The following is a 15011-nucleotide window of genomic DNA, read 5'->3' on the forward strand; positions in this document are numbered from 1 at the left end:
TATGTTAACCTTTGTAATCATTAACCACATCAAGATATTGACCATTTCCATTAACCCAGAAGGCTCCCTCCTGCCCCCTCTCAAGTCAGTTCCCCCAAAGTAATCACTACTCTGCCTCCATCACCATAGACAGATCCGTTTTAGAGTAATCTAACTTTTTGGAGTTATCACCAAAAAATTCCATCTACCAATCCTTCACCCTGCCATTTTAGCCGTAGTATTCAAAGCTGCTCTAGTTCTAACTTTTCAAGCACTCACTGTAGAGACTAGCTTTTGGAAATGGTTTCATATTCAATCTCCTGTATTATTCTGAAATTCATACTAACTTTGGGGGGGGAAAAAAAGTCCTGAAGTAGATTCAAAGGATTTACCAAACCAACCTCTCTTAGAAACACCAGGGACACCAGGTTGCTTGACTGAAGTAATTTGGCTTATCTATTTCCAATCACGGCTTCTCATTAGGGGCCAGATGACCACAAAAGGTCGTCTCAGTTGATGGAAGTAAAGACTAACCAGAAAGAGTATGTGACAGTGATTGCTTTGCTTCATCTTACAGCCCATGAGGAAAACGTATGTCCAGATATCTTCCGCAGTTGGCTTGCTCTTCTATGATGCAAGGGAAAGAAGAGTCAAAGGGAAGAGGATCTAGGTGGAGGCAAATGGGGAAAATAGGACCTTCAAGGAGGCTTTAACATAGGGGCTTTATGTGCCTTGCTGACTAGCTCTCAAAACCGCATTACTTTCTTGTCCAACCTGGCAGTGACAGGAGGAGTGTCACAGCTTCACCTCAGGCTCTCAGGCTGGCGTTGGTGAATTTCAGCGGTGATTGTAGACAACACAGTCGGCCTTCTCTCTCTTCCCACCCCACCCCACCCCCCAGGGCTGCTTTTTGCACCTCATCCCCGATTCCCACCTCAGCCCAACTGTGGCGTTTCAAGCAGTCTACAGATTACAGCTCAGCATCAAGGAAAGAATAACTGACATTTATAACGACCAATGACTCACCTGTGCGTGTGAGGTGACTGAGGTGGGGGAGGGGGGCATCTAAAGGAACGTTCCCGCCCTCAAAGCAGGAGGACTGGCCCAGAAATGGGCGCAGGTGACAACAGCATCACCCAGCGCGACCTCACCCCTGGGGGCAGAGCTGAACTATCTAGGGCCTGGAGATCTATTGAATTCCCCTTCTTCTTCCTCACAAAATACCAAGGACCCCGCCAGTCAGAGGCCCCTGAGGAAAAGAGGAATACCCAAACCTCACAGGGCGGCAGGGCCAGGGTTCACCTTCTCCGCGCAGAGAAGGGTTTGGTCTCCGTTCTCTCTCGAAGCTGCTCATCACCCACAAACTGTGGAGAGGGCAGAGTTGCCCGTTCTTTGGAGGTGCGACGGCCCCGTCGCGAAGGCGGCGCCACCGGGAGGCCGGGAGCTGCGGGTTCCCGGGTGCCGCTCAATTGGGCTCTGGCGACGCGGACCAGTGATACCCAACCACCCCGCAGGGGAAGCTGAGAGCTCTCTGAGCGCAGGTCAGGGGTCGCCCTTACGGCCTCCGGCCTCGCCCTCCGCGCATGCTCCGCGCGGCCCCGCCCCCGGCCGCGTTCGCGTCCCAGCTGAGCGCTCACTTCAGGGCTGAGAGCTGACGCCGAGTTGAGGCGGAGAGCCGGCGTCTGTGAGGCGGCCGCTGACCGGAGAGGGCCGCTGACCGGAGAGGGCCGCCGCGCTTTGCCGGGCGCAGTTTCACCGCAGGCAGCGGAGCGCGGCGAGGTGCTCGGGGAATTGCGGGCCGGTGGGCGGCGTCGGCCTCACAGGAGACCCCGGGGCCTGGGTCTTGACCCCCACGTGCCAAGAGCATCTCGGAGCGGCAGGTAAGAGACTGGCGAGCCGGGCGGGAAAGGTGGCTTCGGGAAGGGGGGCGTTCGTCTCCAGCGCCTGAGCTTCAGGGAGAGGGACGGGGCGAGCGGGAGACGGCGAAGTGGGCAGCCAACGGAGCCCATGGCGATTCGGCTACTGATTTATTTTGTGTCCTGAAATTTTCTTTTATGAAGGATTTGATAAGAGCTGAGAGAAAGAGTACTTGAATAACCGTAAACTTAGTCAAAAACTTTTAGGAGAAAAATTCTTTTGGGCAGACTCCTAGTACGCATTTCTTTGTGTACTATTCTCCTTTAACCACCACAGAGCTGACAAAAATTAAATTTTAATCTCCTCGGTGAAATAGCAAACCACAGGTTTTCTAGAGACAATGAGCCCTTTGACAATTTTAAAAAATTCGATTATGTAAATATTTTCAAGTTTTACAAACATTTCTCACTTTTGTGAGTAACTGCAACTTTCTGAGTGTGAGAACTTTATCGCTCCCCCCCCCCCCACCCGGCCCCATGCTCCATGTTGATAGCTTTTTGTAAGTTTTCATTTCAAATTTTTTCATATGTGGCGATCGGTCAAAGTGGTTGGTTTTACTTTATGATCTATTTAGTAAAAAGGACTTGTCTATTTACGGTGTAAAATATAAAATAACACACTAGGAAAAAATTTGCCCCTCTTTCTTTAGTGTAGATGACAAGCTGACTATTCAGAATGTCATTTTTTTCCCCAAGCGTCAATGATTTCTGTAATATTTTGCCTTTTTCCGCTAATCTGTGTATGTATGATGGGTACAATTGTTCCTTAAATATTTTCCTTTAAATGGACTTGACTCGTTTTCTCTTTGTTTTATCCTTGGTTGTCCTCATATCCATGAACTGATAATTTTGTGCTAGTTGTAAATGAAAAACTAGTTCTTTCTGAAGATGTCTTGCTTAAAGCACTTGGGAAAGACCACATCTATGTAACTTTGGTTCCAGATTGATTGCTTTGTATTTTCAGGTAAATGAACTTCATAATGATTCTTCTTCTTGCTTTTGATAATTTTATTCTATTTTCGTTTTTGGATGTATTAATTGTAGCTATTTATTAGTTCTCAACAGATGTTAATTGACATCACTTTTAATAGGTAACTGGTGTTTCCTCCCCCCACCACCATCCTACCTTTGTTAAAAAAAAAATTACAAAAGAAATACTCTGCAATCACTAAACAAACCAGGGGTGAATAAAGAAAAAGTTAATATATTCCTCCTCTCTCAGATCTCTCCCTTCTCCACTGTACTTCTTGGGGTAGCCAACATTAACCAACACTTTGAGTATTTTTCGACATCTTTCTCTTTGCTCAAAAATATATAAGCATATATATACACATATATAGACTTTTTTGTAACTTGCTATATTCATTTAAGAGTATATCGTGGTTATCTCTTTGGGTTAGTCAATGGACCTCTCAAAATTAAGAAAAAGCTGAGTAACATTCCATAGTATACTACACCATAATTTATTCTGTTGTTCTCCATCTGATGGATGTTGTTTTCTTTTTTTTTTTTTTTTTGCTATTGTAAACATTAGCCCACTCTAACACATGATTAGAGAAGCAAGCATTCTGAATAAAATATTAGCAAAATAAATCCAGCTGTGTATTTAAAAGACATACATCATGATCCAGTAGGGTTTATTCCATAACGGCAAGGACAGTTAAATATTAACATAATTTATTGTATTACCATATTTCAGGGTAAAAACTATATGATTATCTCTCTTTTGTGGTAAGTGGGGGGTGGGGGATGGAATTTATATTGTATTTCTATAAATTGCATAGGGAGATACCTGCCCAGGTGGGCAGCAGTCCAAGTTTTGTACCATTTTTGATCCTCAAAGTTGATAGACAAAAGCTTTTTTCCTGGAGTCTTTGGGGGAACTTTTTGGGACCTTGGCCTTGGCTTTGACCTTGGCCTCATTCATGGTCTGTGATTGCCACAGTGTAGTACTCTTGACTATATGGGAAAAGAAAAACAACATACTTCCAGAGACTGGGGTGGATGATATGGGTGAGACTGTCTAATTTAGGGCTGGCACTTATTAACATCTTGTATTTGACTACTTTGGGCTTAATGAGCACCTTGTTGGCCTCTTTACAGATTAACTTTCATTGTCTTGGAAACATTGGCCTGAATCTTTTGAGGCCTTTCTTGTTGTGCTTGTTGACCAAATATGCATTCCCACCTCAGTCCTCCACGCATCTGGGAGTCAGGACTGAGGATTGAGGCAGACCTGTGAGCACATTTCTCCCACGTCTCCTGTCCTGGGCCTGATGGTGGGTGTCAGGAGTGGTGGATGTGGAGGGGGCGAGGTAGATCAAGATGGGACTGTGGTGGGGATGGTTATTTCAGGGGATGCTCAACGCATCCTCCCCTTTGATTCTCAAGGGACCTGGGACCCCATATACAGTTCTCTTTCCTCCTGTTCTGAAGCAGAAGCTTCCAGACCTCAGCCCTCCCAGGGAAATCAAAAGATTGTGTGAGATCCAAGGTTCTGCCAGTCACTCCCTACACACAGCCCCTATACTCTCCCCATCTGTTTTGTGGGGACAGGCGGCCCTTCTTCTGGGCCCAGACACCACTCAGGTTTTTAGTTGGTCCTGTTGTTCATCATCCCAGTGAGAATATGGGAGGGTGCTTGCAGATCTAGATGAGGGCATCACATGTGATGTACAGTGGGCAGGACCTGCAAATGATGTCTAGTATGACTGTGACTCTTCTGCTATATTGAGGCCCAGGTATTGTGTGTGCTTCATTCACTGAGTTTGTTAAGTGTCTCAGAAAGTGCCTGCATGTAGTAGATGCTTAATATATACTGTGGAATGAATGAACTTCAACCAGAACCATCCCAGGTATCTGAGTGGGCCTGGGGCCTCTCATCCTGCCCACAGAGATCCCTACTCTGGCCACACCAAGGACAAGGACCAGGATCAGCAAGATGGAATCTCAAACCTCCTTTGCATTGGAATAGCAGGTTGCTTTCCATGTGCTTTTCTAAACTCAGGAAGGCCACAGACCAGTGGGGTGTGGCAGATGGCCTTTCATGGGGGAGGGGAGAATAATAACGAGGAACAACCCCGGCATGTCCAGCAGCCCTTTCTACAGAGCCAGGCACCTGCCATAGGTGATCCAGTAGTCCCTACAAGGAGGACTCTGTGAGGTTTATCCTCTACCACCCCACTTTGAGGAGCAAACCGAGGCTCAGAGACATTTGGTCACATTCTCAAACACACAGCTAGCAGTGGGCAGAGTCACCACTGTACTGAGGAGGGGGCCACACTCACCTAGTGAACCACTGGTCCAGTACCTGTTGGGCGGTGTTGGAAGTGGGGTAGGTGGACAGCAATGTGGCCACGTAGGAGACATTTCTCCCTGGTAGGTACCATGGATTTCACAGGCTTCTACACTGTATCTTCCTGGAGGGTACCCATCCTGCAGGCCTCATTTAGTTTTAGAGTTGATTCATCTTTGCCTGCAACAACAGGGGACAGTTGGTGGCATCACCGTGAACTACCAGGAGGATGGAGGTCTGTAGCTCACCCAGGAACTCCCAGCCCCTCGGGCACGTGTGCAAGAGGAGGGACAGGAGTGGCCGCCGTGAAAAATGCTTTGGCCTTTGAAAGTACATTTTGAATCTGGTTGAGGGGGAAAGTTATACAGTTGTTACCTTCTAGGCAGTTTGTTAGCTGAGGAACAACAGACCTCCCTGTATTAATAGTCTGTTTTCCTTCCCCTGGGGAAGCCGGGAGCAGGATCTACGTACAACCCCAGCTCTCGTGATCTGGTGCTTGTTGCTCACAGGGCTGAGCAGGAGCTGCCAATGGCAGGCAGCAAGTCTGCTTCCTTCTTGTGGAGCCCCACCTCCCCGAGAGCAGGTTGAGGGGGAGCAGCAGCCCCAGCAGGCGGGAGGGGATGGTGTGAACAGGCAGTGCCCTCCTACCTTCAAGTCTTGAGGCGCGATGTAGCTGTAAAGGGCAAGACGTGTGTCCCTTCCCCCTGCCCAGCCTCACTGCCACCGCGCCAGGAGAGGAACTGCGGAGCCCACACTTGCAAACTCCCCTAGAAGTCTCAGGGTGCAGCGCCCCCCTCCCCAGAATTCCCCACGGCCTCCACCTCTCGCGGGTGGTCTCAGTCCCTGTCCGGAGACCTGTGCCAGTGACCCTAGTGACGGTTCCGCTTTCTCCTCCCTCGGCGGTGTGATCTTGCATCCGCAGTGTGATGGGAAACCATGCGGAGAAAATGGCCCGCCTAAGTTATTAGGAAGTTCCCACAGCCGACCCGACGGGCCCCACATCGGAATCTCCTACATCTTATCCAATGATGATGAGGCCGTGGAGCCGCAGCCGCTGCCCCAGAAGCCGGATGGCGGCGGCGGCTGTTAGCCCAACTGCAGGGACGCGCAGCCGCTGCCCCCGCCGTGGACCTCCGACCCGCGGCTGCGCGAGGTGGGGCGCTCCGAGTTCTACCGCCACGACTGCATCTACCAGAAGAGCTTTGCGCGGGCTCTGTGGCGCTGAGCACCTACACGCCCGAGAACCTGCTCAACAATGCCGACCTGGCGACCTGGGGGAGTTCGTGTGGCAGACGCAGTACCCGCACTGGACTGTATACGTGGGCAGTTTCCAGGTGGTGCATTTGCATCGGCTGGAGGTGAGCAACAGCCTCCCACCCGACGCGAGCCGCGTGGTGAACCATCTACAGCTACGAGCCGCGGAGCCCCAGCGCCACGGTGCGCAGCGTGAGCTGAGCAGACGCCACTCCGAGAGCTTCACCCGATTGGTGCCCCCTAGGCCAGCGCGGGTTCAAGATCGGCGACGAGCCGTGCGCTTCGCCCAGCAGCCCTATGGGGTGCAGATCCAGCTCTTTGCCCAGCGCAACCACGAGCTCGAGTTCCAGAGCCTGGAGGACCTGATTATGGAGAAGCGGCACAACGACCACTTCGGGCGTGCAGCGGCGCTGCGGGAGCTCGCCAAGCACCTGCACCCCGCGGAGCTGGAGGAGGGCGAACGCAACGCCACGCAGACTGCGCCAGGCCGGGAGGAGGAGGATCGAAAGGCGGTGGTGCACTGATGCGCGAGCTGAGTGCGGAGATGTGAGGCGAAGCTGTTTGCAGCACCTGCTGCCCCCTCCCTTCCCGCTCCCTCCTCCACCACCTTGTGGTCCCTGTCTGGGCTCCTGGGCCATTTGGAAAACGGAGAGTTGGAGAAATGCTCAGGCTTTGGCTTGAGCTTCTTATCTTGGACGGAGGAGGAAGAGGGAGCAGGGAGGAGCCCTTTGGCAGGGGGAGATTCCTGTCCGCCCGCTCAATCTTTCGTCCTTTCTGAAGTGGGGTAAACTGTTGACTTGCCTGACAATCCCTGCTAGACCTGGATCCAAAAATCGACGCTTCTGACGCGCGCGGGGGTGGAGAAAAATCGGAGTACCGTCGCCTGCCATTGCCTCCTACCCGCTTCCCCTCCCACCCTGGGCTTGGAGGATGCCCTGTACTAAGGCCAGAGCCGGTTTGTGGTGGCGTTACCCGGGCGGAGCTGTCTGTGGGATCCGGCAGTAGGGGGTGATTTATTTTATGGGATTCCTAGCGTGCAAAGCTGGTGAAATCAGGACCAGGTCTGGGAGCAGCAGGCTAAAACCTAGCAGCCTTCTGTGATGTGTAACAAATAGTTGAGTAAATTTGGGCTACAAAACAGAGATTTTGCTACCTCCCTCCTCCCCATCCCCAAGCAATTCATATTCTGTAGCTGGCTTCTAGCTGAGTCTCCCTCCTGCTTCAGCTGCCACTTCCCAGGTTCCAGGTAAATCATAGGCCAGCTAGGAGAAGGACCAATTATGGTTCTGTTTTGCTGCCTTTGTTTCTCGCCTGCTCTTGTAGGCGCTTACAGCTGCTTTATTTGTTATCAAAGGAGGGAATAGCCCTTTGTGTCTCTGATCTAATTAAACCTGTTTGCATTCATCCGCCAGGTCACACGTTGGCTCATGTCACCCCATAAAGTATCCACTACAGAAGCAGCCAAACAGGGTCAAATATATGTATATTTCACTGTCATCACTGACTGTTAATGATGTACCACACTCAGCCCTGGTCTGGGATTTTGAAGAAATATCAGTCTCCTTTTGGAAATGTAGATCTAGTTCCTGTGTTTAATAATCTTTAAAGTTTAGTAAAAAGCTCTGTGTTTATATTCTCCTGGTTGTGGAAAAACGGAGCAAGATAAATGTGGGTAAAGACATGTAACAGAGAGCCTGCAATACCTAACAGATTTGGATTTTCTTTTATGCTTAACACAGTAGCGAAAGTTGAAAGAAACGACCAGTGTGCAGGCAGCAGTAGGGAAGAACAGAGCAGCACTGTCTAGCAGCTCTGGGGGCTGGGGAAGCCAGCTCTCTTTTTCACTCCCTCATCTCTGTCTCCCTCCTTTGCCTTCAAATGGAAAGTGAACGTCAGATCACACTGAGGCATAGCAGTGACCAGCTGTTGTTACAAACGTCTTTGTGAGAAATCTGAATTTGAGGGAAGAATGCCAGTAAAATCCATACCAAGAGTAGCATTCTCCATCTAGAGAAGAGATTTTTGATAATAGGGCTTGAAAATGAACTAGAAGAGGAAATAGATCTACTCCAGATGCTGCTTTCCAGTGCAATGCAAACGTTTTTTACAGGGTACCAGAAGTGTGAAATATGTTATGCTTCAGAATGGTGATTCTGTTGGAAGTTTTCTTAGGGTTATCATGCCTAAAGTAAAGCAACAACCCACCAGTGAAGGCTCCAAAAAAGGGAATCACATCAACTGTTGGATCTTTCCTGAAAATGGCAGTGTTGTGAATAAGAGTTTTTAATTCCCTGGGCAATGGCTACACTGGCACTTAAAAATATATATATAAGGACACGGGGAGGGAGAAGGGTAAGCTGGAACGAAGTGAGAGACTAGCATTGACTTATATATACTACCAAATGTAAAATAGATAGCCAGTGGGAAGCAGCCGCATAGCACAGGGAGATCAGCTCAGTGCTTTGTGACCAACTAGAGGGGTGGGATAGGAAGGGTGGGAGGGAGACCCAAGAGGGAGGAGATGTGGGGATATATGTATATGTATAACTGATTCACCTTGTTATGAAGCAGAAACTAACACACCATTGTAAAGCAATTATACTCCAATAAAGATGTTAAAAATATATATATATATATATTTAATATTTGTTTCTCCTTAGGAATAAGAGGTTAGAACTATTTTGTCCTGTACAATTTCATGATTAATTTTATAGGATAAGAAGAAAAGAAGCCTGATGGTCAAGACTTCACAGAGGAAGCAATGTGATTGTAGAAACCAATCCAAAGCGTGGCTTAAGCACCTGCATCGCTTTGAGAATGTCTGTACATATTCAAGAGGCTGGTTACTAGAATCACATCCTATCCTGGCAATGAGATCAGATGCCATCAATGGGAGGAAGCCTTGGATAAGCCCCAGCAAGTGCTCTGGCAGAAGAGACTGCATGGATTCCAGGCCTTCAGTGGAACCAGAGAACCCTTAAGTACTTTGGATCTTGCCAGAGCCTTGCAAAAACTTGCAACTAGTTGCACAGGTGAATCTCTGCCAGGAGTTCTCACAGGTGGTCTGAACTCCAGCCCCAGGCCCACCCCTGCCCAGTCTTCAGATTTGGCAGAGATGATTCCAGGAGCTGGTCTGGGTATCTCACAGCTCCTCTGCAAACAATTTCCGGTGACTGAGTAAGATATCAGGAAACAGGAAAGTGAAGATAGCAAGAGAGAGACTGAGGATAGCATTGATTGCAGACAGACTAGCTATCAAGGCAGAAAAAGTGAGGGGCTAAGAAGGATGTCCTGACAAACACTGTTGAAAAAAAAGAGAAAATGGTGCAGATGAAATGGTACGCCACAGCACTTTATTAATGACTCTCTGCAGTGTCTGTAAGTTTTTCTTGCTTTGAGCTTTTGAAACTTTAAAACAAACCAATACTTTTCTTTCATTAAATTCTTTTGTGTGGCATAGAAAATATAGACAGTGATCTATTTATATTTGTTTGTTTGGTTTTTGCTGGCCCCTCAGCTTGCGGGATCTTAGTTCCCCGACGAGGGATCAAACCCAGGCCCACGGCAGTGAAAGCATCGAGTCCTAACCACTGGACTGCCAAGGAATTCCCTAGATAGTGATCTTTTTGAGGGGAGTGATTTGGTTTCTGGTGAGAAGAGGAGATCTTTCCCCTTCATGTTGTTATCTCATTTTCCTCTCTATGTATGTTATTTATTTGTATTTTAAAGTCAATAGAGAGTTATCAAAGTTATGGGGTTATTTAGTTTTTTTGCCCTTACAATCACAGAATAAAACCTACCTTTTCACAATGGATTATCCTCTTTTTGTATAATACCCAGTAGATTCCAAAATAATATTTCATTAAAGAGCTGTTATAATTATGTTCTCAAATAAGATATCTACTACTAGGTCTCTATTTTTGTGTTGTTGCATGCTAATTCAGAGTTGCATATAATGAGATAACCAAACTTTTCCTCATTTTTAAAGATGTTTATGTGTTGAAAATTTGATTCATGAAAATTGACATGCCATTTGGGGTATCATGATATCAAAAGAGACTGTTTTCAGCATCATTAATCTAACAATAAGTCACTGCTTGTTGGGATTTATTTGCCTGTTTGCCTCATCAAGCATGTTGTATTATTCAAATCCTCTTTATCATGACTTACTTTTGTCTGAGGGATTTATAGTTTCTGAGAGCGAGGTGTTAAACAATAATAGAGCATCTGTAGTAAAACAATAATAGAGCATCTGTAGCATTTGTTTCATGCCTGGGATGCTTCGCACTGCCTGTTAGGGAGTTTTAATCTTTAAATCCAAAGCAGACCCTATCTCTCTAGAGTTTGGTATTACTCAGTGCTTCAGTCTTCCCAGATACCTAGTCATTTCAGCTCCCAAGTCCCAAGTCTGACTGCAGAGTCATGTCAGACCCACTCATTCCTTCTTGGTCTGTTTCCCACCTTGGAGGACCTGGGATGAGGGAAAGGAGTCACCAAGGCAGATTTTCTGGACGTCCTGGTGAATCTGAACATCAGAGAACGAAGTAGTTCAAGGGGAACTTGAGACTGTCAGGGCTTCAGGGAAGGGGGTGCAGAATATGGAGGAATAGAGATGGGGTGATGGCTGCGCAGGAGTCAAGGAGAGACGTGTGTAGTGGGTGACTAGGTAGGCAAACCTCACACTTAAGTGGGATGTTGATTTTGTTCATTGATTGTGTCTGTGCCTGTTTCACCAATCCTTGTGTCCCTGAGGGATGATATGGTGTGAAAACATAAGACAGAAGTTGCAGTTGTCTTTAGGACATAATGAAGGGGAAAACTTTAATCTCAGTGCAGTGTGAACCAGGTAGGGGCCAAGTCAAGAAAGGCCCAGAGGTTGTGTCTGACCGATGTGGTTTATTTCTGTTCCGGCCAAGCTCCTTTGGAACCTGACTGGGAAAAGGGGACTCAAGCAGATGTCACTGCAGCTTCCTCAGGTCCACGTGTGGCAGGTAATAGCCCAGGCATTGTTGCTGAGCCTCGCAGTCTTCCTCCTCCTTCTGCCTGGAGACAGTGACCTGTGAGGGTGAGCAGAGGGCATCAGAATGGACCAGTCATTGCCAAGTATCGGGGGCTACAGGGGAGGGACATGCCCACAGCCACAGAGACCTGATGTTCCTGTGTGTCTCTCTTCCTTTTTTCTCTTTTTCTCGTAATTTTCTCTCCCAGCCCTTTTCCTCTCTTTTCTCCCTCTTTCACCTCTTTCTCTTCTTCTCTCTTCCTTTTAACTCTCTTTTTTTTCTACCATTTTCTCTCTGATATCCCCTTCATATCTTCTGTTTTCCTCCCCCCACCCCAACTTAACTGATGTATAACTGACATACAGTAAACTGCATACATTTAAAGTGAATGATTTGATAAGTTTGGATTATAAACTTATTGAACCATCCCCACAATCGAAATAAGGAATGCTCATTATTCCCCCAATTGTCCTCATGTTCTTTTGCAGTTCCTCCTCCCCTGCTATTTACAAACACATTCTTATTCCCAGACAACCACTGATCTGATTTCTGGCCTCAGAGATTAGCTAGTATTTTCAAGAGTTTGTTTATAAATGGAATCATACTATAAGTACTCTTTTTCATCTGACTTCTTTCGTTCAGCATAATTATTTTGAGATTAATCATTGCATGTGTTAATAATCCAGTACTATTGCTAAATAGTATTGAATTGTGTGGATACACCACAGTTTGTTTATCCCTTCACCTGTTGATGGACTTCTGGGTTGTTTTTAGTCTTGGCTAGTACAAATATTATTATGAACATCTGTGTACAAGTCTTTGTATAGACATATGTTTTCATTTCAATTGGATAAATTCCTAGGACTGGATGGTTGCATAGATGTATGTAACTTCTTTTAAAATTTATTTTTTAATTGAACTATAGTTGGTTTACAATGTTGTGTTAATTTCTGCTGTACCGCAAAGTGACTCAGTATTACATATATATACATTCTTTTATATTCTTTTCTATTATGGTTTAATCTCAGGATATTGGATATAGTTCCCTGTGCTATACAGTAGGACCTTGTTTAGCCATTCTATATGTAATAGTTTGCATCTACTAACCCCAATGTAACTTTTAAAGATGTGTCCATGTTATTTTTTACCAGCACTATATGCGAGGTCCAGTTACTTCATATCTTCACCAACACTTGTTATCATCTTTTTAATTTTAGCCATTCTCATGTATAGTGGTATCTCATTATGACTTTCATTTACATTTCCCTAATGACTAATGTTGTTAAGAAAAGGAAAAGGCAAACTACACTCAGACTAGGAGAAAATATTTGCAAAACATATCCCCAGCAGAAGACAGGTATTTGTAATATATAAAGAGCTCTTACAACCTGATAGTAAGAAGGCAACAACACTTTCTTGCTAACCAGGAAACAGCAGATGAGGCACGTGATGAGCACCAGGAGTCCTGCCAGGCAGATGAGGATGATGGCCCAGAAGGGGAGGTCTGGGGAGACAAGTGCTTGTGTGAGCCACCTCCTATCATTCCCCTAGGGCTCCTGATTCCCCCTACTGTGCCTCAAAGTCCTTAGCATGGGTTGGCCAGCATTCATCATCATCTAATACCCTGGGTACATGGTTCCCTTTAGTGAGGCAGAGAATCAAAATATTCCCTCCCCATCCTGGGCTGAAGCGTCTTTGAGGCTTACCCGAATTCTCAGTCAAGACATCGTTTCTATTGGGAGAATACCCTGAAAGTGAATGAAATGGAGAATGCATGTGAGTGTGTTTTACTTTTTTAAATAAAACTTTTCAAATACACAGAAAAATAGAACCACATTATAAACGTCCATCACCTAGAAATAACAATATATAATTTATCCAGTTAAAACAGTATCATAACCAATGTGTAAATTATTAACACTTGCTACCCTTCCATCATCCCATAATTCCATTGAAATATTAAAGTCATGTAGCCATAATGATGATTCACTCCATTTTAGTTTGCATCACTGGAAAATGATATTTTGCTACATAATAACAAAGCCATTTTCACACTACAAGAGTGATATTTCAAATCATACCTCTGGGAATGGATGACTGATGATGGGCTGGACCATCTTATGCTAGTGGAGGGGAGAATGGATCATCACAGTTGACAAGACCATGGGATCTCTTTAAATTTATAAATTCCCACTCAAAACTCTCTTCTCTGGCTATGAATACATTCTCTCCCTTCTCCTTTACTGAGTTTTTAATGCTTATTTTCCAGGATTCACCTATACTGTAACTTCCTCCAGGAAGCCTTCTGATTACCACTCCCAAGTATGGACTGGTTCACATCAAATAATTTATAATTTTAAATTGCCTATTCTTCTTATTTCCAACTACAACACGAACTCTATGAGGGTAGGGACACATAGCACCCATTGGGCAATGGGAAAGGGTTTCAGGTCCCCCTGCTCGTACAACCCCAGGCAGATTCTTAAGATATGCTGCCTGATACGAGCAGGAACAAGTGCCTTTTTAATTTAATTTATTTTATTTTATTTTATTTTATTTTTTATTTTTTTCTACATCCACTTGGAGGTTTATTCTTACTTCCATTCAAACCAGGTTTACAAAATGTATGCTGTGATTAATTAATTAATTTTTTACTTAAAAAAATTTTTTTTTAAATTAAAAAAAAATTTTTAACATCTTTATTGGAGTACAGTTGCTTTACAGTGTTGTGTTAGTTTCTGCTGTATAACAAAGTGAATTAGCTATATATCCCCATATCCCCTCCCTCTTGGGTCTCCCTCCCACCCTCCCTATCCCACCCCTCTAGGTGGTCACAAAGCATCGAGCTGATCTCCCTGTGCTATGCGGCTGCTTCCCACCAGCTATCTATTTCACATTTGGTAGTGTATATATGTCAATGCTACTCTCTCACTTTGTCCCAGCTTACCCTTCCCCTTCCCCGTGTCCTCAAGTCCATTCTCTACGTCTGTGTCTTTATTCCTGTCCTACCCCTGGGTTCATTAGAACCATTTTTCTTTTAGATTCCATATATATATGTGTTAGCATATGGTATTTTTCTCTTTCTGACTTACTTCAACAAGTGCCTTTTTAAATTAAAATTAATTTTAATTAGGTAAAATTTTAAAAATCTGGTAGTACTATTAAAAATCATTAACCATAAAAGCCAGTCACAATAGCCATTCTTAATATGCTCAAGAGCCTCACGTGGCTTATGCACTGGATAGCACAGATATAGAACATTTCCTTCACTAAGAAAGTTCTATTGCATGGTGCAGTCTAGGAGAAGGCGAGTGTCTCCTATATCCCACTGAATGTCCTTTCCTCTCCCTCAGTAGTGGGTAAAATCTGTGGGAGTATGCACCTCCTGCCAGCCTGGGAAAGTTCAGTACTGACTGATCCCCAAGTCTCCAGATTCCCAGGAAAGTCCCCATGTGAGGAAATTGGAAGCCCCCACTTCTGCCCAATGATCAGGGAGCCTTACCATCCACAAGGATACTATTCCTGTCCAGCATAAAATTCTGCAGCTGGGTACCATTCTTGGTCAGC

At 45.6% G+C, this 15011-nt stretch overlaps 1 protein-coding gene and 1 pseudogene across 2 annotated transcripts; both read left to right on the forward strand.

Moving 5' to 3' along the window:
* Positions 1-6116: 6116 nt before the first annotated feature.
* On the forward strand, positions 6117-6968 carry LOC307051156 (protein LRATD2-like; annotated as a pseudogene). The gene has a single exon. The product of its transcript is annotated as a protein LRATD2-like (transcript).
* A 2211-nt stretch (positions 6969-9179) lies between these two features.
* MBD3L1 (methyl-CpG binding domain protein 3 like 1) lies at positions 9180-9725 on the forward strand (the record flags this gene model as incomplete). The annotated part of the gene is given in 4 exon segments (XM_079701499.1): positions 9180-9211; positions 9213-9266; positions 9268-9621; positions 9623-9725. Coding segments are annotated over 4 exon segments (543 nt in total).
* Positions 9726-15011: the final 5286 nt, after the last annotated feature.

The sequence above is a fragment of the Hyperoodon ampullatus genome (genome assembly GCF_949752795.1).
Source record: "Hyperoodon ampullatus genome assembly, chromosome: 4".
Classification (NCBI taxonomy): domain Eukaryota; kingdom Metazoa; phylum Chordata; class Mammalia; order Artiodactyla; family Ziphiidae; genus Hyperoodon; species Hyperoodon ampullatus.